Source organism: Hyposmocoma kahamanoa, unplaced genomic scaffold, assembly GCF_003589595.1.
Source record: "Hyposmocoma kahamanoa isolate Upper Pololo Valley unplaced genomic scaffold, ASM358959v1 270, whole genome shotgun sequence".
NCBI lineage: Eukaryota > Metazoa > Arthropoda > Insecta > Lepidoptera > Cosmopterigidae > Hyposmocoma > Hyposmocoma kahamanoa.
The window spans coordinates 1150956-1175291 of NW_020653770.1; the positions used below are offsets into that span (position 1 = coordinate 1150956).

General features: G+C 35.5%; 2 protein-coding genes across 2 annotated transcripts in view; both read right to left on the bottom strand.

Annotated features, from left to right (window-relative positions):
* Positions 1-3716: 3716 nt before the first annotated feature.
* LOC113229045 lies at positions 3717-6370 on the bottom strand. The gene has a single exon (XM_026462525.1). The coding sequence runs from the start codon at positions 6368-6370 to the stop codon at positions 5477-5479; it is 894 nt and encodes a 297-aa protein (XP_026318310.1). The 3' UTR covers positions 3717-5476.
* Positions 6371-10021: 3651 nt separating this feature from the next.
* LOC113229003 (zinc finger CCCH domain-containing protein 13) overlaps positions 10022-24336 on the bottom strand; it is a 128174-nt gene continuing 113859 nt past the window's right edge. Inside the window, exons 8-11 of the mRNA XM_026462473.1 lie at positions 14708-14860; positions 13730-14274; positions 13093-13196; positions 10022-11900 (exon numbers count right to left, since the gene is read on the bottom strand). Of these exons, the coding sequence (XP_026318258.1) occupies positions 11338-11900; positions 13093-13196; positions 13730-14274; positions 14708-14860 (1365 nt within the window). The 3' untranslated portion in view covers positions 10022-11337. The remainder of the gene's footprint in view (positions 11901-13092; positions 13197-13729; positions 14275-14707; positions 14861-24336) is intronic.

Genomic DNA, 24336 nt, shown 5'->3' on the forward strand with positions numbered 1-24336 from the left:
TGACAAACGGTCAAATAACCGTTTTAAAAAGCAAAAAATAGAGCACAAAATTTTACATAGCCGTAGCTCTATGTTAGTTATTTATAAGTTTAAAGCAGCGATTCGATTTTAGGGCAACACCTTACATATTCGTAAGGATGCAAAATTTCGATTCAAGTAAAAAAACTAGGTTCTTCAGTTACATACACATTATTATTATTAATGATAGGTATTTACAAAACTATAGGCAGTATGCACATATCATTTTAAAAAAGTAGGAGTAAAAAAATTGGTGCCAATTTGTAGTTACGGTTCATACGTATTACTTTTTATTATATATGTTACGATTTGAGTTCTGAAGTATTCGTTAGCGGTGGCTCTATAGCCAAATAAACACCTAAATAATATAATAATGGAGTCTGAGCCCGTATTTGTTCGTTTGTTGATAATGAAGTTGTTATGATGACTAAAACGTAAGTACCTATACTCAATAATTAACACTTCATAATAATACATAGGTACCTAAATTACAAGTCCATTTTGGCATTTTTATAGCTTGTGGTCACCTTGCATTATACATTTTCATACATTTAAAAAAAACTAATATCTTTCTAATTAAATCATCAAAACGAAATCTGAAACGACAGATATTTAGTATTAAATTACTACTAAAACTTTACCACTTATAATTTCTGTAATACTTAAAAATCCAAAGATATTGACGTTTGTTACTTTTCAGAAATTGGAGGATTGAGTGAGCACTTAAAAATAATTATTATTCAAAAAACCTTTCACATTACAGTCAATTCGGGTAACTTTTTTTGCGTTTTTCTAATAATTTCAAATGTAATTATGTTTCTTAACAATTACTTTATTAACTGAATAGTGTTCTTTTAAGCCCTTTTTTCGTTCTTATTCAACAAAACTGTTCTAGATTTGCTCCAAAAGTCACATTCAAAGTTGCCTTGAATTTTGGGTAACTTTGAATAAGATTAGCCTTCGATATGGAAACCGTATATTTTCTATAAATTTTACAGTTTGTGTAAGATTATACGACATATTCATATTTTTTAGATGTGAATCTGTCCAAATATTCCTGACAGTGCGTTCAAAAACGACATTTGATTTGGTATTGCCATAATAAAACGAGACGAACTAATTTAGTTGAAATGAAAAACTTGTTTTTTTTTAGATTTTTTAATTAATGCGAATAAAAATGAAAATTTTCTGTTTAATAATAAATTCTACGCTTATTTAGCTATCAAACAAGATCAAAATGAATCACCTATAACAATTATTTTAGGCAAAGTAAATACATAACAAAAATCTATTCACCCCACTCCTTGAATAAAATGTCGTCATCAATATAAATACGGCCGCCTTTTCTAGATAGCTGTTGCTTTTTTATAATATTCACAATATCGGCTTTATTAACTTGACATGTCTCAACGTTAGAGGGCCAAGACCAACCCCCTAAAAAGCATTTTTGGAGCACTGAGACAGTAATTTCCAAAGTAGTAACTTTTAGAACTCTCCCTGGAAACAGACTACCCTCTTCTCTAAAAACACAGTCAAACACATTCAAAGTTACCCAAATTTCTCTGTTTGGTAACGTCGTCAAAATCTAATTCGTTTTACGCGTAAATACAAAACCAAATTAAATTATTCTTTAAAAAAGCGATATATAAACCTCTACTTAAGTGTGGAAACCAAAACTTACCAGTGAATATTCAGATTTATATATTTAATTCCGATTCTAAAACTGAGCAACAAATCACACCAAACTACTTTCGCCAAGAAAAAGCCGCGAAAGTTTAAAAAAATACAATTTAACATAACTTTTTCTTTTCATAACTTTTGTTTAACAATTTTGTTCCGATTTACACAGTTTCAATACTAAAAATAAAAGATTGCCATACATAAAATAAATTTTTAAATCTTTTACGCAACTACGTTCAAAGTTACACCACGATTCAAAGTTACCCGAATTGACTGTAGTGGCTTGTTTTATATTTTACAAATTCATATGTAACTTTTACTAAATCGAGACATAAACGAAATTTAATTCATTTATTTGGTTCTTAAGAAATCGTTCCTTTTAAAAACGTGCGGATTGAGTGAGCCTAAGAAAATATTTGTAAAAAATTGAAAAAGGCACTAATTGATCTGTAATTAAAAACGATAGTTTAACTAAACTTTTACTATAAACTAGTGAAATAATATTATATGTAAACTTAATACTTTTGTAGATCTAACTGGCCCTCTGTGAGAACTGAGTGAGCACACATTAAGTAATTTTTGTCTTGTTTTATCTTTTTACAAATAGAAATACTGCATGGTTTCTACAATTGTTTTAGCACTTTTACATTATAAATGACTAAGACATTTTAAACATTTTACAGAGGATGCTCACTCAATCCACACACACCCGTGAAATATCATTAAACAAATTCAATATTCTAAAACTGGGTTATGGTTTTTTATAACATCTCAAAAAATTATTTTGTCACTTTAGTTAGCGGACGGCAGATTTGACATTTTTTTCGAATTATGTTTTGCAACATGTAAATATAACTAAAATAAAAATGTGACGACCCTATGCTCCGAGCAGGCGTGAGTTGGATTAAGGCAGCTAACAGGTTGACTGCATGTTTACAGTTTAATACGTGCAGTCGTAATCAACTACATTAAGCCGATACCTCGACTGCATTAAGTTGATTACGACACTTCACGCAATAACGGCAAACATTCAGTCAATCCGTTAGCTGCCTAAATGTCTTAATAGTGTTTTAAAGTGATACATACAAAACTACAATTTAAATTATGGCACATTATGTTTATTGATTATATTCCCTTTAATACACATAGTTATAAGAAGATACCTATTAGATAGGTACTAACATATACATGCTTATTAATTATGTAAAAAAATATTTATAAAAACAGATCTGTACACTATCTACGTACAGGTCAAGAGCATGTGACGGGGCCAAAATGTGGTAGGTGAACGCACTGATTGTCCTCGAGTTGTTTCCACGATAGATGTGCCGGTCGCCGGTGTTTATGCGTATGCCCAGGTGTTCGGGGGTTTCGCGCCGCCAACTCTGGTCTCTCACAGACAGATGAGGTGCCAAGATGATTTTTCCGTATTGCCGTTGGACAACTGCTACGGTGATATCGCGTCAAAAGCGTCCGTTCGCGCGGCGTATAGTTGCAACAGAAACCGTTAAAACGGGAATGTCCTACCCACAAATCAGTGCCTTTTTTAAGGATAGGAATAGAGGGGAGGCGAGTGAGATCATTTGTGCATTTGGGAAGACGTCAAAGATTTACACTTAAGATTTAAATTCAACTCTATGCCGCTTACGATGAGAACGGTCCAAAGTACAAAGTGTAAAGCTTGACGTGCCCTTGACTGTACTAACTTATACAAGATCATTTGAAAAACATGTCAATAAAACTTTGCGACACTATATTCTTACAGCACATACAATTTTTTTGTTATTAAATAAACAATGCCTATCTATAATTATTGTAAAAAAAAACTATTAAAAACAAGTGAATAAAATTCTACAAAATTCGACTATTTAAGGCACATATAATATAATCTTTTTTCTATTCACAATTTATATTTACTTAAAAAAAGCTTCCATAAAACATAATTATTTAAAAAAATATGCGTTTCAAATCTTAGTGAAACAATATTAACATAACTATTAAGCTCACGTACACTCATACCTCGCTTATTCAAAAATATATATGTATATTATCGACAATTATAAAATAAAAGGGTTGAATAGTTACTAATTAGGTTAAAAATTAATTGTACCTTGGTATTCTAATTTGTGATTTAGAACATCCATTTTGTCGGAAATTGTTTATTATTAAAAAAAAATTGCTAGTCATTAGGGTTATCATTCGGAAATTTGAATAGTCCAGACAAAAAGCCCGACACACTGACATTCGCAAGAAAATCCGGACTTTTTAATAAAATGCAATTGGAAACCTCTCTCCTAGGGACTCACCATATTTATTCACACGGAATCATATGTATATGTCTATCCACTAAGAGCGAAAAAGACTGCGCATTTCGGTTCTATTCGTATCGCCTCGTATCGTATTTTCGCTCTTGTTACATAGATTTAAAGATTTTTCTTGCCAGGTTAATACGATTTCGTGTTGATAAGTGTGGTGACTGCCTTACGCGGCAGCAGGTATGGGCAAGCACCTGAGCAACAAATGTTGTAGTAAATTTACTTGAATTTTATTCAAATGTAGTTAGTTACTACAAAATTATTCTGCATGACTATTGCTACGAAACCGTCAAGTAGGCGTGACTAGAGTCTTTTGTTTAATTGCCAATGATAATCTCCTGTTATTATCCAGCTCAGTACATTTTTTTTTACGCACACACTCAACGTAGCCCCGCGGTAGGGAAACCCTGAGTCGCGGGTGCCATGGACACATTTAAACAACCACAAATTCAGGAGAGAAATAAATGTAGGCCATACAAACAATTTTCCTGGCCCAGGAATCGTACCTGAGACCTCTGCATGGCAGTCCAGCATGGTAAACATTCAGCCACGGAGGCAGTTAAACATGTTTACAGAATTCTACAGAGTTGCGAGGTAGATATTTTACTTCATATTCTAGAAATTGTTACCCTAAGTAAAAAAATGAGGACAAAATCCTAAGAGGTCAACAAGCCGGACAAATCCAGACAGATGGTAATCCTACTAGTGATGGACTTTCTAATGTTATCCACAATAGTACCCAGGTACAATAACATTACAACTAAATTATCAACATAATTGTTGCTTAGCTCCCTTTGTATATCAGTCGTCGTTTTGCATTTTTATATTACACTTTATATGGTAACTACGAATGTTCATTCCATACATTGACTTACAATTATATGGACGTCGGGTCCGCGCTAAAAAGTGTCCGCACTTGTAAGGCGCTAAAATCGTATACAGAGCGCGACACTCCGCTTTAGTCTTCATTTGTTCTACGGACGTCGCGATACTGCGATGACATAACAATTTAAATTTCGAATAGGTTGACTTGGGACATTTTTTTCGTGGTTTTTGTATTAGACCCGTCGTCCATCTATTTGTAAGTCAATGATTCCATAGGTGAAATTTGTTCAGTATTATCAAACCTGTCATTTAAACATTCCCTGGTCATACATTTGCTGTAGGTGAGGGGTAATGTTCTGTTTATTGTTTGTTTTTGATTTTTCCATATTTACATATCACCGGCTATAGAGTGAAAATGTCATATGGATGCCTAAAGACTTTACAAATTAATAAATGTTAAATTTTACTTTTGACAGCTATTAACTTATCAATTACAATTGAACAGAGATTAGACTTTGTAATAACATAAAAACTGCAATAACTCTTGGAAATTTCTTCCAACAACTTCCAACCTCATGAGATAGCATTGGTATACGTTGTAAATTACATGCAACAATGCTAAAGGCGATTGCATCTCACTAGTACCTTACTAAAGGCTTTATTTTTGTCAACATTGTACAATTATCATCTGCCCATGGCAGGAAATCGTGTTTCATTGCAACAACACATTCAGCTAAAATCAAGCAATCAACTTCAGCTCTGTGTGCATTAATTTCTTCTTTATTTAGCAGTCTTTTATATAAACTAGTCAGTTTAAAATCATTGGTAGCAGTTTTTTTATCAAATACATTCCCTATTGCCTTACTACGCTGTGTATTTACAGGTTTACAAGCAGGTTCTTCAAACTCAGAAACGGAGGAACAGATATCATCAATTTCATCCAATTCCTCGTTTGTTAAATTCAGATCTGACCACTCATCTTCATCATCAGTCAGTATATCTTGATCACTTATTGTTTCCTCGCTTCTTTTTCCACTTTCCAAACTAATTTCTTGAATATCTTCAAAATCTTTATAAGTTAAGCTTGAATTTTTTAAGAGCGCGCGAAATCCTACCAAAGAATCGACACATAATAGATCTTCTGGCAAGGAGACACCAGCATCGTGGCATTCAGCCAATAGAATTTTAAAATCAAAAACATTACCATTATGAGCAACCAAACACACTGGTCTTGTCAAATCCTCTAGAAACATAATAAGACTCTTTACTATTCGCTTGAATACTGGCGCATGTTGTAATAATTCGTTCGATAGACCGGTAAGTGTCCTCACTTTAGGATGTATTGCTCTCTCGGGATTTAATACGACAGTGAACTTACTAACTAGAGGTGTCTGGCCGTACGAAGTCGCTTCCAAGATTTTCCTTGATGCGGCGACGAAACTAAAATCTGTAATTTTCGTCTGATTCTTCTCCTGCCATGGTAAACCAGTAGTTTCTATGTCGAAGAACACAAATGTTGCGATTGTAGGCATCTTTTCTTTTTCAAAAAAGCTTACTGTCTACTGAAGTCATGTGTTAGATACTTATTCATAAAATATATCTGAATAAAGATATTCGGTCTATAAAGAATGAAATAATAATTACTGATAAAAGTGACCAACCGCAAGTGCAGTTATATATAATAATCACATAATAATATTTCTATTGGCAGGATTGGCATAATAAGTTTTGACATTGACAACTAAACATGACATTTGTCAAAAAAGATAGTGGTGTTCCTTGGTTGCTTTGTGCGTGAATCATCGTTTTGTCGTGTAGGCATCGTATAAGAATTGTTAATCTTAACAATATTAGTTGTTAAGAATTAATCTAATACATAGAGTATTCGTGATAAAAATAAATGATTTGTATTCTTACTTAGTCAAGCGAGAAAGAGTTTTATCGACAGTACTGCCACCTAGTAGCGCGTAGTTAATATAAAAAATGTTGTTATCTACTCGCTGCTAGATGGAAACTATGCTATTTTAAAATTCAATGTGTATAAATACCGGTTATAGAGTTAAGCTAATTGTCATAATATTTTAAATTAAACTTAAAATTATTTTATTAAATAATATCTTAAAATGATACATGAAAAGTACAAAGCTGTAACATTTGGCAAAAATAATTATTTAGAAACAAAACAAAAATATCAAATATGACGCTACTCAAACTCAAACGCTACTGCCTCTCTTTCTATCTCTTTAATTTTTTGTTTTGTAGCATTCGTTTCGGCGGCTTAAACACGGTACTCAGAACCTTAATTATTAGGTAATGATTGCAAAAACTTTTTATACGTTTATGAGAACTATTATGAAATTATGACTATGAAATTATTATAAGCTAAAAAGATGATGAAATCTCTTTAATCTTTCCACTGAAATTCTAAATTTGTTGTCTTTGGAAATGAAACAATTTTTTCGGACTGTAATCGCGCATATTTGTTATTTCAAACAAAGCAACGTTTCGGGACCTTTACAGGTTCCACGTTTACTGCTGACTAAGATGGTAGTCATCAGTATCAAATTTAGATTCTCTATGACCTAAAACAATTTTAATCGTTAAGGCTTACTCATAGAGATTGGTGAAACTACAGGCACATAGGAATGTTAACTATGTATCACGGTGACGGGCGCAGTGGCCCTCAGATCTTAGCGGCACTGTGGCTGGTCAGAAACCGGCGCGTGTCGTTCACCACCAGGCACACAACTTGACCGACCTGCCATTTGGTAAAATGGCCATAAAAAAATATTCAGCGGTACCTCGATTTCGCTATAACTGCGTAACTTCTTACAATACCCGTCGCGATGCGGCGTGGTATTTTTCGTGCAGTGGCGGATTTGCCCTAAGGCCCAGTAGGCCCGGCCTCGGGCGGCCAATCGTGACAAAAAATTCACTGATGATGACAAGAAATAACTCATAGTACCTAAATATTGTAAAGGTTCACGCACATTATGGCGGGCCGCACTACACCGCATCGTATAATAATAATCTTCCTAAATCACTTTCGTACATTTTATGCATAAAATATAGATATGTTACGTATCTACAATGTAATGTATAATCACTACATCACTACATATTGTCACTACCGCGCTTGTCTGTCTGTCTGATCGCGATAAACTTAAAAACTACTGAACGGATTTCCACGCGGTTTCCACCAATAGGCAAAGTGATTCATGAGGAAGGTTTAAGTGTATAATTAATTTAGGTTTTGTGTAAGTGGGCTGAAATATGACAATAAATGTTGAAGCAAAAATCCATGCCAGCTGAAAGAAAGCAATGTTCTTGAAAATTATAGGTCTTAAAAAGGCCTACATAAAAATCTGCGTCGTAAATTCATTATGTAGTCTACCAGTATATGAAGAGTGCTGAGAAAGAGGCCGCTGGTACTGACCACATGGTCTGGGGCCTAGGGTGGCCAAGACTGAAAATCCGCCACTGCTCACCGATTGCTCATGTTCGTTTTTTTTTTCTGTTTTCAAGGACAGACCGCGTGAAACTGGCGCGTGTTGGAGTGCGTGATAGATGAGTGCAATCACGCGGTCTTTCCCTTTTCCTTCCAACGTTTTTACACGCGAGATAGTGTCTGTGTAAAGCCCGCTATTTTCTTCCCATAAACAAATAGTACTTCCAACACCATTTCGTCAGATCGAGATGCTTTCAATGTTTCTCAGTTTGAACTTTAACGAAACCTTCATCTGTATAAACTTGTAGCTACGGCAGGTTTTCATACATCGCTCACATCGCTCGCGGTGTGCTTCACATGCACCATAAATAACCGAACTGCGAGCCAGCTAATAGATTTACTAGCAGTAGAGCTCCTTGTGAAAGAGTTCTTCCAGGATAGTACTGCCACCTTACATCTATTTCTGCCGCCAAGCAGTAATGTGAACGTTACTGTGTTCCGGTTTTGAAGGATAAGGGCACTGGTGAAATTACAGGCACATGGGACTTGTCAACTTATGTCTCAGGATGACGGGCGCAATGGCAGTCAGATCATAGCGATTTAAAGCTCTCAGTAGCATTGTAACTGTTAAGGACAGGCGTCTAGCTTACTATCAGGCGCACGACTTGTTCATCGTGTCACTTGATGTTATAAAAAAAAAAACTATTGAATACAGCGGTTATCTTGTAAAATTTCGAGGTAAGTTTGTGTTCTTTCTAATGTGAAAATGTTTAGGATTCGTGTTTTCACATCATATACTAATCAGTGTATATTACCCTCAATTTTACTATATATCTTTCCCAAAGTGATTGATTCAACACTTTGACTGTAACGCGTAACCAACCAAATCCATTTGAGGTATTTTAGTATAGACTTTGAATTCTTATTGCCGGTATTGGATGGAATAGACTATATTGATGGGATTCTGAGTGCTGTTTGGTACTGCGGTATACAATTAACCAGATTATGAATAAACTTAACTCACACAGTTTAAAAAAATAAGCCAATATTTTTACATGTTTATTTTTATTTATTTACTTTATTACATTCAATTAAAACTTTTTCTTAATACATAAAAAGTAACCATAAATGTTTATAAAATAAAAATTGCGTAGCATTACGGTTTTTATTAAAATTATTTTAAGAATAAAAGCTTTTTATAAGCGCAATTCACTTATTAGTAAGAATTGAAGCGTAGGTGTATTAATTATTACAAATGATGTAGTTTTAAACAAAATAAATGACTAAATAACTAAATAAGATTGGTAACGTTAAAAATATGGTCAATGGCACTTAATTGTAGAATTTAGATAAACTTAGCACCATTTTTACAGACAATACTTTTTCTGCGTAGTAGTAAGATTACACACAACATATTTTCTTGCACATTTTTTCATTTCATTATTAAACCATGATGTTCTAAGTTTGTTTTTCGACTAAATTAGGTCAAAAAAAGTCTTTTGCATAACATGGCTGATTGTGTGAGCCGTTACATTCAAACTTTCGCCTTCTACAAAAATTAGTATAATTAGTACAAGGTCGAATAAAGTTTTATCATCTAGTGATCGTGTTTAAAATAGAGTACAGTCAACATTGACTTACAATTATATGGACGTCGGGTCCGCGCTAAAAAGTGTCCGCACTTGTAAGGCGCTAAAATCGTATACAGAGCGCGACACTCCGCTTTAGTCTTCATTTGTTCTACGGACAGCGCGATACTGCGATGACATAACAATTTAAATTTCGAATAGGTTACTTGGGTAATTTTTTCGTGGTTTTTGTATTAGACCCGTCGTCCATTTATTTGTAAGTCAATGACAGTCAATGACAAATTTGGTTAAACAAATGATAATTTTGTTCTAAATTCTTCGAACTGAAATTCCCCTTGTTCACTGTCCTCCGAGTTGTGTCCAGAGATGGATAAGTGCCCGGGTTTTAACTCGGCGGCGCGGCGCCTTGTTAATAATGTTTAAGTCAGGTTAAAACCCAGACGCCCGAAATCGAGAGCAAAAGCTTTACAACTAAATATTTGTTGAAAACCGAGTTTTCTTCAAATTGAATGTGATTGAATGAATATTATTACAAAAAATATTATTACAAGAAAGGTTTATCGCTTTCTGATCTAGAAGATTCGATTTGCGTTTCTATTGAATGGATTCGTTTGAAAATCGCATTGAATTATACCGATACAAAAATTTTATAGATAGTATGCGCTTGAATCGATCTTCATAAAAATCGAATTCTAATGTGTTTATTATAATTCGTCCAACCATTTACATATTTCACTTTTGACAGCTCCAATTTTAATCAATTAGTGATGTCCTAATGCGTTTCCGGTTCTGTTTTTTTTAACAATCGATTTTATTTACGAAGAAGTTTAAATTGTGAATTTGAGCGGGCTCAAAAAAAAAGATATTGTCTGATTGTGACCGTGATGTTGCGTTTGACAATTTGTGTACTCAAGAATTAATAATTAATGCTAATGAGGATTCAAGCGATGAATCCCGTTCATATAGAGAAGAATCCGACGATTCTATATAAAAACAATAAGAATTTATTGTAATTATTTATAATTTATTTAATTTCATTGTAATTTATTAGACAGGCACAAAATTTGTCAACTTCTTCGTTACACAATCTGTTGGAGCTAAAGAGCACGTCCCTTCACAAAAATAAAAAAGTCCAGGAAGTATTGCATTTTTTTGTCTTTGGTTGTATGTCAATAATTACGGAACTTCGGAGGTATGCATAAGTCACAAGTTAAATAAATGGTTAATTGATTTTTTACATAGAAATTTGTAATAAGTACCTAAGTGTGGAATTATACCATATTCCATATTCGCCGTTTCTGCCCACGATGTTGGACAGAAATGGGTAAATCCCTTTGAGAAAAACCCGTGTCAAATACGGGCGGTATTCGCCACCACGGTCACTAGACGAAATTATAAAGCCTTATAGAAGATAGTCTTAGAAATAAGTATCTTAGAATAAAAAAGAAAAAGAATCAAATAATTAACGAACTCTAGTATTTTCTTGTTTTTTAGTTTTATTCGCCAATTTAAACCAGCCAGCTTTTTTGTTGCTATCTTTAGGCATGGAAATCGACCTAGACAGTCTTTCCCTGTCGCTATCTCGATTCAAAATCTCACTCGATTGACTTTTCTTTTCGCGGGCAACACTTTTCCGTACGGTTGAACCCTGTACTGATGAATTCTCTCTGTGTTTTTCTGGTTTTCGGTGCAAAGTGGTGCTGGAGCTAGTCAAGCGGTTGTTTTGCGGTTTACGCGTTAAAGTTGTTTGGCTGTAAGACTTATTTTTCTGTAACGTAGGTCTGTCTTCGTTTAGGTTTTTCGTTGATGATGATTTTTTGAAGATTGGTTCTTTCGACTTGGATTTTCTCATTTTCTGCGAGTAATGTACGTCGTGTTGGTCGTTGTAGTGTCGCGGGGTCCACGGGGCAAAGATTGAGAAGCTCTTGGTAGTGCTCTTAACTTGCAGGTTTGAGGAGTTCACCGAAGAAACATCATCGCGGGATCGATTGCGCGAAAGGTGGCCAGGATCAGGGATGTCACCAACTGAAAAATGTTTAGTGGTATTAGTTGGCAATTTGTATATTTTCTACATTGATCTGAACTAACTCTGGAGTCACATGTGGACAATGTTTTCCAGTCTCCGATAAAAAAAAGTCATATGCAAAATAAAAGCCACCAACTTTAAGGCCCGTGGCCTACGTCCTTTATTATCATAGATATTTTTGACCAAAACGGGTGGTAAAAGTAAAGAAAGGTGTACACAGGGTTATTTGTAAATTTACAAACCACCTGGCAGGAGTGCGTTACTAACATGATAAACAACAATTTTTGTTCCACAACTTTTTACAAAATATAATAAATTTACCAAAAATACAGTTCGAGTTCTTAGGTTTTCGCGATTGTTACACATAGGAAATGAAACTATTTTTCCGGATTTAAATCGCGTATATTTGTTTTTTAAACAAACCGACGATTCGGGCCCTTTACAGGTCCCATGGTCACGGTTGACTGAGGTGGTACAGTCTTTAACCAGTTATGTCTAATATTGATGCAAACTACCCTATTTTTTCACTATAGTTACAATAATTACATTTTTGGAGTAATTTCACAAAAAATAATTGAATATCAATTCAATAAAAATTTAATTAATACAGTGAATAGCGACATCTCTCGCCAGGACTGGTAGCTGTAAAGGTACTAACTGGGAGATAAATCTGTAATAGATTTCTCATAAATGGCGCTACGACTAAAAAAAAGTCGTTGAAAGACCAAGTACAAAGACACGACACACGCACATAGAAAAATTCGTGAGGTCCGTTGGTTCGTTCCGTGGCTTAGTTGGTATAGCGTCTGACACGTATGCAAGAAGACGTCGGTTCGGATCTGACCGATTCGAAGGAATTTTTTCTGAGTGTTTTTTCTGAGTATTCGATCTTTGTATTAATAATTATAGTTACAATAGTTATTAATTAAATACCTTATTTTTAATTTTTCAAAGAAAACATTCCAATTTACGCTACATTAAGTTTTACAAATTATTTTATTGAATGAATTTTTATTAAGTTCAATTTCTTAATAACAATTAATTTATTAATTAACTGCGTTATTATTTTAAGGTTGTATATTTAAACATTTAAACCATTTATATTTTTATTTTATATTGCATAATTTTTATTTTTATTTTATTTATATCTGTTGCAAGAGAAAGATTTCGTAAAAATAGGACATTTTATACCAGTAGTAGCATGCAGGAAGACTACACTGCGCTGTGATTGGTGGCTAGATTCGCCCTCTGTGCTGCTCTCGCCAGAATTGGTTCCTGGAGTGCGGCGACGGTGTCTGGAAAGAAGAAGCAAACTATTTGCAAAACATTCATCTGCGCCCGTTCGTCGGAAGACGTCCTAATACTGATTGCAGACCTTAAGCGGTCGAGTATTATTTATTTGACAGTTATTTTTTCGGAAGGACGTCAGACGGGGAACGAGAGTAGACCCCCTGATACGAACCGTACGTAGTATCTAAACGCTATATATAAGTCTCTCAATAATATTGACCTCGGAATCGAACCGATCGGGTAGCCTCGAAATCACTAATCCTACTACATCTTTCTCACACTCACAAATCCTAGTATATCTTTCTAATTTGCGAGTTAAATCATCTATTGTTCTGATTTGAAATGTCAAAAGTTTCCGGTCAGCCAGTTGTGAATCGCAATTATGTGCCTCGACTCGGTAAAGACCCAATTTCAGATCGGGACATTTATCCAGTAACTTGGATCTTACTTGAGGAAGGAAATATCCAAATGCTTCTAAATTTCGGCTCCAAGATTAAAAGGAAATAGTAAAATAAAGAAGCAATAAGCAGATACTTACTTCAAATCTCTAAGCTCCTGTTTACTGCTTCTCAACTCAGACGAACTGCCTCTGTCCTCATTTCTATGCCTTCTTATATCCCCTTTACTACCTTTCAATGTCTTAGAGCTGCTGTGACTTCTCGATCTGTCATAAGGACTTATTGGGGGCTTCATTGCTTTTCTGTTTAATTGACTTTCTGTTTCTGAATTGCTATGTATCTCTGAAATGTTTTGTAGATTTCGTTTATAGTATTGCTTTGTTCTAGGTAATTCGCTTTTGTCTTTCAGATTGGTCAAAGAGTAGCTCTTGTTAGCGATATCATGGTCGACTTCGTCCAATCCTGTGCTTGAATTTGAGGTTGTTTTTCTCAAAGTATTATGAGATTTTGTTTGAGGATGGCTTCTGGACTTAGTGACAGTTTGCTTAACATTAGAGTCTGAGTCTTGGTCTGTATCTCCGAAGAAACGCAGATTTTTAGCTGGAGAATTGAGAGGTTTGGACGTTTTGGACCAGGTTTTTCGGGTGGACTCGTCTTCGGTCGTGAGGACGCTTTCTTTTTCGATCTGGAATGAAAGTTTTGTTGTTGAGCAAAAATTACTCCGTTCATAGATTGCTTAAGATTTTAATAATAGGTGTTTAACGGTGAAATGTTTATTCATGGTGTATTTTGATGCCGTAGGATGTCAATCAACAATCGGACTATAATCAGTACAGAGTACTAAAAGAGCCGATCTCAAAAGTTATTCATCCTCTAGTTTGCCACCCTTAGAGGAGGAATATTTTCTTCAAATTTAAATGAGACCACTTTTGGGGTACTCTCTTTGCAACAAAAAAGAATCATTAACATCGGTCCACAAATGCCAATGCAAGTTATCGCGTAACATACATACAAAAAAACGTACAGTCGAATTGAGAACCATCTTTTCTTTAGTCACTCACGACAACTTTAAAATTGAATTTATACCAATAAATTATATACTATATAAAATAGCTTACCTTAGTGTCTTTGGCTTTAGTCTTCTTCCTAGCCAGTCGATCGAGACTCTTAAACCAATTACCAGCAGTAGTCTGAGGAGGTGTTGTTCGAGGCGGTGGAGAAGGTGTTGGGCTCGGCGTGGCAAGGCGACGACGCTCACGGTAACGTTCAGCCTGGAAAAAAGAATAAAAAAAAATATATATTATAAACGCAGCAAGCTCATGGTAGAGGGACAGTACGGCCAGCTTCTGGAAGATCTGCCAAAATCTAGTTTAATCAATGTTTCACTGTTCAACATAGAATGTCATATGTTTTAGTCCATTCCTAATCAGCTAACCTTTTGAGGACCCGTTCTGCGTCGCGTCTTCGAGTATATATAGCTACTCTAAAAAACATATTAATGGCTGACCGATGGGAAAAATTTAAGTTACGGACTTTCCTAATCGATTCTGATCTGAGTGTTTTCGGTAGTCCCACGGTGTTATCACTACTCTGGTATAGTTAATAGGTACAATGAATTCCTCCGTTTGAGACCAGGCAACACTATTGTTATCGCAGCGCAGTGAGCCATTTATGTCTCAAAATTGCACAATCTCGAATTATTCTTCAACCAATATATACAAAATTAGAAACTAGCATAAAATACAATTTTGCACGTCATGACGAACAGGGGATTTATAAGTTTCAAGCCTTTGCCTGCGCATTTTTGTGTTTGTAGATCTGCAGCATCGTAGTTCCAAAACATGTCCGAGATTGCACCGTGCACCGAAGGCTATTCCGAAAACAGACTTCCACAACTGCTTCGGGATACGAAAGCACCGGTGGGAGCGTGTTCATTCGAATAGAAATACTTTCAAGGATGCCACGAGCCGGATTATGATTAATAGACCCTGTGCGGAATAACCCACGAAAGTCGGATACATTTGGGGCAGACCTTGTATTATCGAAATCCGGTGACATTACAATAATATGGTAACTTTGATCTGATGCTGCAAGTCTGCAGATCATCCCACACTAATTTATTGTAGAACTCTCGTGTGTCTCGACGTGTTGTTGGCATAGAGATGATGACTTTTCAGAGTACACGTTGATTTATATCGTGGTTTCCTGAATTCAAAATGTTTTATTACCTTCATTCTGGCTGGCCTTTTAATCGACAATTTCTTTAGATAAGGACATAAATATTCAAGTGTTAAATAGGACGTACATAACTCGTGTGAATTTTTTGTGCTCTTTAGGTTTTTTGCGTAATCGTACACCGACGGAAATGAGATACGTCATTAAACAACCTGCGGTTACACGTAACTGACGTCTGACAAGAACATTGGCGTGACTTAAATGGATCGTGAAGAGTGAACATTACCTGTATCTTTTGCGGTCAGAATTTTGGCAATATTGTTTTCGAGACAACTTTAAAAGGGTCAAGATTTTCAACTCGTTTTTTTCTTTCTTTTGTATGTTACGCCTTTACACCGACATGACAAATTAGGAAATCAATACTTTATAATTATTATATTATATAATTGAATTTTACCCACATGTAATTTCAATGAAAATAAAATATAACCTAGATCTGATATGACAGAAATGGCAGACAGTTGAGAGAATTCATCAACAGTGTACAAAAGTTGTGACCTTGTCTTTCGGCCCATAGGATTAATTTTGTCGAGTATTTTCATATGTGTCTTAGGAATTATCGTAGAGGAGACTACGGTAATGAGCTACCGAAAGCGGACAAACAAACTTTTGAGAATTGAAGAAAGGTTCCAGAGAATATATTAAAATAATAATTTCCTAAGTTTAAAACTTACTTTGCTTTTACTTACTTACTTTTTACAAAATTTAAGAGTATTTTTAAATAAAGAAGTGTGGAAAGTCAACAAGAGAAAAATTCGTTTTTTCTGAGTGTTCGATCTTTGTGTTAATAATCATAACAAACCAGTGGAGTAATTTCACAAAAATAATTGAATATCAATTCAATAAAAATTTAAAATACAGTGAATAGCGACATCTCTCGCCAGGGCTGGTAGCTGTAAAGGTATCTAACTGGGTGATAAAACTTTCATAGATTTCTCATAGATGGCGCTACGACTAAAAAGTCGTTGAAAAACCAAATACAAAAACACGACAACAAGCACATAGAAAAATTCGTGATGTCCGCTGGTTCGTTCCAAGACTTAGTTGGTATAGCGTCTGGCACGGTATGATAGAAGACGTCGGTTCGAATCTGGCCAGATCTTTCTGAGTGTTCGATCTTTGCATAAATAATTAATTTCAAATTTAGTTGGCGGACGGCAGAAATCCACAACACGCACGTTTAAATTAATAGTAATTCACAATAGAACTATACATATATAACTAACTATGACATACACAAATCATTGTAATACTAATAATAATACAATTTACTATCGGTCGTAATAGATTAATACTAATGTTATAAATAAAGTAATAATATTTTACACTAGAGACGTGCTTCCTTCCTTTTGTGACTTAAAAAATAAACCCTTAATTTGCGAAATCAAACACGATTGCGTGTCGCAATTGGGACATTTTGCCGTAACGCCATGTCCGAGACATCTATTTCTTCACTCACCTTTACAGCTACCAGCAGCTGACCAGAGATGTCGCTTTAATAATTGTAATTAATTACGGTAAACAATTTGTCAAAATTGTTTCGTAGAAAATTATACACTACGATAGCATTAAAATTTGCAGTTTAACAACTGATAGCTTGTGTGGCTGTGTGTACTTAAAGGCTGGTGTTAATGACCCACCAAGTTTACAAAGGTGGTACGTGATACGGTCACCTCTAAAAATAGCCGCCATGTTTACATATATTGCAAACATGTAGTTATAGTACAGCCTTTACAGAGCGCTTCATTAATTAGTAAGAAAGTTTTAAAAAGAATACTAACTACGTGAAACAAGCTAGTGACAGTAGGGCTCAGAGTGTCACTCAGAGCTTTAAATTGCAAAGATCTGAGTATCACTGTCACTTGCGCCCGTCACCCTGAGACATAAGTTGACAAGTCCCATGTGCCTGTAACTTCACCAGCACCCTTACCCTTCAAAACCGGAAAACAGTAATGCTAACATTACTGCTTGGCGGCAGAAATAGGTAAGGTGGCAGTAGTTCCCTGGATGAACTCTTTCTCAAGGAGCTCTACTGCTCCGAAACACTATTCATAAAAAAATAAACCCACAAGACATTATTTTTGTATGTTTTACTTTCCATCAATTACTTTTAATTTGGAATGTTCTTAAGTACCAAAATGGCATAACAATAATTTCAATAACCCAATATCACTTTTAATGTATTTACGGCGATTTTAAATCCACTAAAGCACACTACCGATCATAAGGTCACGTACCATATGGCGATCCGGCTAGCCTTGTGTCATCACGAGTATCAATGCAAGGCAGGACATTTACCGGTTTTTTGGCTTGACTCATACAGAGCATTTTTGGAACAGTGATAATAAATTTAGGGGAATACATGCCCGTAGGGGGTTCTTGGGTTTGATTGCTCACAGGGAGTCCACAGTCAGTCCTACGAATGAATGAATCAATCAATTGCGAACATTGACTTACAAATAAATGGACGACGGGTCTAATACAAAAACCACGAAAAAAATGTCCTAAGTCAACCTATTTAAACGTAGTGACATGTAAAGGAATATGAAAAAGCTAAAACGTTTAATTTAAATTGTAATGTCGCAGTACTGTCTAATTTTGCTTGCTTCGCTGTCAGTCGAACAAACGAAGACTAAAGCGTGAATGACGCTCTGTATACGATTTTAACGCCCTATAAGTTCGGACACTTTTTAGCGAGGACCCGACGTCCATATAATTGTAAGTCAATGATTGCGAACAAGACATTTTGCGAAATTGACGTTTTGCGTCCGGTAGACATTTTGCGAAGTGGACATTCTGCCCTGAGCCTTACCAATGAGTATTTTCAAATCATAAGCAGTATAGTTTAGTAATTAATAAATAATGAATGAGAATAAACCAATGCCAAACTGCCTCCGTGGCCTAATGGTTACCATGCGGGACTGCCACGCAGACGTCTCAGGTTCGATTTCCGGGCCGGGAGATATATTTGTATGGCCTAAACATTGGACGTACATTTCTCTCGTGAGTTTGGGTGTAATTTGTGGTTGTCTATATGTGTGTCCAGTCCATGGCAACTCAGGGTTTCCCTAGTGCGGGACTACGTTGAGTGTGTGTGTGCGTTATTATTATTATATTATTATTATTATTAATGCCATTAACGAGGGTTAAAACTAAAGTGAAATAAAAACTTAACACTAAAAGTTAGAAAAATAAGCCCTTTAAACTAGAACACATAAAAAATGAGCATCCAGAATTTTTTGGAAAAAGGGTAACTCAGGAGTGGTCCCATTTCAATTTTATGAAAATATTCCACCTCTAAGGGTGGCAAACTAGGGGATGAATGACTTTTGAGGTCGGTTTTTTTAGTTCTCTGTACTGTGATTATTATTTTATAAATGTATGTGTGTTGAGTTGTTTCTTTTCGTAATTCCTATTATTTATATATTAAATTGTAGCGGAATCCATTTTGGGTAGTGCATACTAAAAAGCAATTCTCACATTTACCAATATTAGTATAGCAACGGCACATCTTTTCCTATATCAGCAATTAGCATTGTCTATCTAATAGGCTTGTCACAGTTAACAATATTATTTGACCAAACAAGATTATGGTTCTTTGACCAACAGTTTTAGTCTGACGACCTCGATGACCCAGCGGATAGTTTTGTGGGCGCTAGATGAAAAAATCCCGGGTTCAATTCCCGGTTGGACCAATTTTGGAAACGTATTATTTATTGTTTCCGGTCTGGGTGTAACGTAGTACAGTTTGAGAGCAGTATTTGATGTTTTTAGTAGCAGTAGAGATTACCTTGCCTATTTCTGCCGCCAAGCAGTTGTAATGTGACCATTACTGCGTTTCGGTTTTGAAGGGTAAGGATGCTGGTGAAATATGTATTTACTTAAACAATTTCGACATGATCTTCGTCTTGTCCATGTTCAAAACCCACTCTTCGTGTTCAGGTCTCCCAAGGTCTCAGCCATAACAACTATATCATCGGCAAATCGAAGGTGTGTTAGATACTCGCTTGATGTTGATGCCAAGTTCTTTCCAGTCCAGAAGCTTGAAAATATCCTCCAACGCAGCAGTGAACAGTTTCGGAGATAACTTATCACCCTGTCTGACGCCTCGTTGCAGTTGGATTATTCATATTCTAGATTATTTTCGTTCGCGATAAGTTACATATCCACTTCTATGCAACTTACGTATTTAATAAAGAGCTATCAATTATTTGCAATAGTTTTAATCCTCGTGAAAGACAAAAACGAGATCAAAAAGTACGCTTGCAAATAATTTTGCTACCTTACGTAAATACTAAACAAACACGTACAGTTGTTACAAATAATGTAGTGTTAAAACCACCACATAAGGTCGCACAGCTCGCCAGGCTGCACCCACATGCTTAAAAAGGCTCGACGCCTAGATAAAAAGGCGCCCTTTAAGGGGTGAATGCACGGCAATCGTGCGTGCATTTTGATTTTTAGTATACTAAGTTTAGGTTTGTTATATTTAACCCATTTTTAACCTGGCAGGCTATGATGGCCGTTTTGACTATTGTCCACTCATCAAGTTTCGTATTAATTATAATATAACTAACTACATTGAAGGAGCTAATTGATGTACATTGTTGACAATAGTGACGTGCAGTAAAATTTATGGATGAATAATTTTATGACACACTGACACAACTCGGCATTTGTTGTTCGAAATTTTTAAAAATTAAATCTAATACGTTCGTCACTTATAGGATCGCTGGCCAGCACAACTTCTACCTCCGGCAAACTCGCGTCAAAGCTGAATGCAAAACAAAGCAGTTTCGAATTGACGATTTATATTAAATGAACATTTTTATTTTCGTTTTATTAAAACTTTTTAGTCAGCTACCCTTTGCAATACTAATTATAAGTCTAAAAACCTGTAGATGTGACTCGTATTTGATTATATTTTTTTCGATAAAAAATTGAGATTTGAACTCACTATTGTAATCTGTCAAAACGGCCATCATGGCGTGCCGGTACTGTAAGTACCTATAGCTAATTCCTTTTATTTCTCTGGTCTTCTTCTTCTTTTCTTATCTCCTATATTTAGCTAAACTATTTTTAAATTAACCAAGTAACAGGACGAATAAGTCGTGAGTCTCGTGTTGAGAGACATGCCAGTGATCAGCACATGTAGTGCCGTTCAGAGCTTTAAGTCGCAAAGGTCTGAGAGACACTGCCCCTGCGCCTGTCACTCTGACAAGCCCCTGTAATTTCACCAGCACCCTCACCTACCCTTCAAAACAATTTTGTTTTTTGTTTCCTATTTTTTTTTTCAGAATATTCGGAGAGCATAATATTAGGAAATAATATAAAACAGTTTACATTAAAACTCTTGAATATAGCCTAAAAAATGTTTGAATATCGCCTCCAGTGTAACGGAACAAGATCCATCAATGTCTAGCTCGATGTGCTGCCCTCTGTACAAGTAGTGCCTAAGATAAAGGCTAACTTATTATTAGTGGTCAAAATCAGACCAATCAAATATCCTGACAGCTTTTAACCACACCAACAGTTGCCAAACAATGTCGAAAATCACGTGTCAAACAAAATCTCGGAATGGGGTCAACATCCTCGGGTCAATGCCATGCCTGTATGTACGTCTACATAGTACATTAAGAATGACATCAACTTAGGAGCAGTAGAGCTTCTTGTGATAGAGTTCGTCCAAGGAAGTATTGCCGTCAAACTTATTTTCCGGCAAGCAGTAATGTCAGCATTCCTGCGTTCCTGCTTTGAAGAATAAGAATGCTGGTTCGATTGTAAGAACATGGGACCAGTGGCGTACCGTGAAGGGTGCAGAGGGGGCCATAGACTCGGCAACGGGGGCGGTGGCGAGCCCTAACTAGTATTTATTATATATTTATTTTTAATAACTCTTTATTGCACAAAGAAAAGATACATGAAACACAAGTTATAAAGGACATATACAAAGGTGAGCTTATCTCTAGAAGAGATCTCTTCCAGCCAACCCTAGCCTAGGTGAAAAATGAAGTCTGCGGGACTAATTATTGTACAATAAAATTAAAATTTAAATGTGAGTAAAAAAAAATAATTTAATAATATATATATATAAAAATAATATATATACATATAAAGGATGATGATATGATATGATATGAGATAATATATGTACATATGACAGACATACACACGTACATGAACTTTATATACATAAATACAAACATAAGCAGAATATATATTATAATCTAAACAAATTAGTACTTATAATATATGTCACCTATTAACATAAATATTACATAAATATTTTACATAAAATTAGGTAATAAATTCCACTATTTGAGAAAACGATATTCTGAACAATACATGTATGTTCATGCCCGTCCATAGCAGTGCCACCCAGAGCTTTAAATTACAAACATGTCACTCTAAGATATAAGTCCTATGTGCCTGTAATTTCACCACCACCCTTACCAAACCGTGCCAAATGCTATGCCAACGAAGCTAGAAGACGTCGTCGGTTCGAATCCGGCCGGGTCGAAGGAATTTCTTGTAAGTGTTCGATCTTTCTTATTAATAATTATAACAAACTATTGTAATAGTAAGTTTCTTTTTCTCTTGTTTAAGTTTCTCTGAGTGTAGAAATTAATTTCTCACAGATGGCGCTACGGCATGAAAGACAAAAAACAAATAATAATAATAATTCTTTATATCGGACCATAAAACATCCATAGTATGTCAGTAAAAGAACTTATATAAAGGTTATTAATAATCAGTGCAACTTAATGATATTTCAAACTGGGCTACGCCATTAACTTGCACTATCCAATGTTTCAGGATAGGACAATCATATCTTCCCGCTATAGCATTTAGAATGCTGTTAGTACTAAGCCTCACGCGACTCATCAGCGACACAATCTTTTTGCGCATGATGGCCTGGAAGCTGTCCGTGTGAGCTACCGCAAACATACCCGATGCACTACACCAGGTTGGCAGTCCTATCAGCATTCTAAATGCATTATTATATTGCACGCACAGGGCGTTAATTAAAGGCTCGTTTCGAATACCGAGTAAAAAGATTGACTATAAGCTTTTAAAAAAGCGTTATTTTAACTTCGTTGGAGCATCGAGCAAACCTGCGGGCAAGCATATTACTCCGAACCGCCAACGCCCTGCGATCCCTTTCAACATCCAGATCATCGTTTAGATCACATATTAAAATATGCCCAAGATACTTTACTTTATCTGTGACCTTCAACGGAACTCTATTTAACATAATAGGAGGAACATAATACGGTTTGATTTTACCCGTCTTAAACACCATGACCTCACTTTTCTTCGGGTTGTATTCTAATCCATGTGTCATGGCATCTTCTCACAAGTCTCAAGCATCTGCGTCGACGCACTGACCGACGGGCATTGCAGTACCATGTCATCAGCATAGTTTAAGTTATTTATACAAGTGCTTCCCATGCTGAGCCCGCCTATCAGCTCGATAACGTACAAGTTAAATAGCTTCGGTGAAATAATCCCCCCTGCCTTACTCCACACTCCAGTTTGTACTCAGCAGATAACACATTAGCCCACCTAACCTGATTTTTCTGATTGCTGTACCAGTGCCTAAATAATGTCACACATTCTCCCGGTATGCCTGTCTCACTTAATTTTTGCCATAACAGATTGTAGTTGACTCGATCAAATGCTTTTGACAAGTCGAGGAAACAAGCATACACGAGGGTTTTCCTATCTGTGTAATACCTGACCGTATGCTTCAGACATAGAATCGCACAATCTGTCACAAAGATCTGCAACAAGCACATAGAAAAATTCGTAAGGTCCCCTGGTTCCTTCCGCTTAGTTGGCACAGCGTTGAAGACGTTGGTTCGAATCTAGCCGGATCGCAGGATTTGTTTTTAATAATTAAAACTAAACTTGATGTTTGAGAACAAAAAATATATATATTGTAAATGTCGAATGTATAAAATGTTATTTACAAAGAGCATTCTCATTCTTCTCAGGGGAATCTGCCTTACGAATGAGCGGTAGAGCTTAACCAATGTGACGATTTCAAGTGTAATAATGCTTACCTATGAAATAAAGATTATTTTGATTTGAAACATTAATAAGTAATATACTGCATACGAGAGCGTGCTATATTCTTATAGCTATTGTGTACTAACAAAGAAAGAAAATGAAAAAAGTTAATATAAAAAAAACATAAAATAAACAACATAATAATCTAAATTTTTATTGAATTGATATTCAATAATTTTTTATATGAAATTACTCCACTAGTGTGTTATGATTGAATATTACAATTCAATAAACATTTAAATACAATGAATAGCGACATCTCTAGCCAGGGCTAGTAGCTGTAAAGGTATCTAACTGGGTGACGAAATACTTAAGATTTCTCATAGATGGAGCTATGGCTAAAAAGTCGTTGAAAAACCAAAATACAAAGACGACAACAAACACATAAAAAAATTCGTGAGGTCCGCTGGTTCGTTCCGTGGCTTAGTTGGTATAGCGT

Excerpts from the sequence above, each read along its gene's own strand:
- LOC113229045 (XM_026462525.1), bottom strand. The coding sequence starts at position 6,370 with ATGCCTACAATCGCAACATTTGTGTTCTTCGACATAGAAACTACTGGT.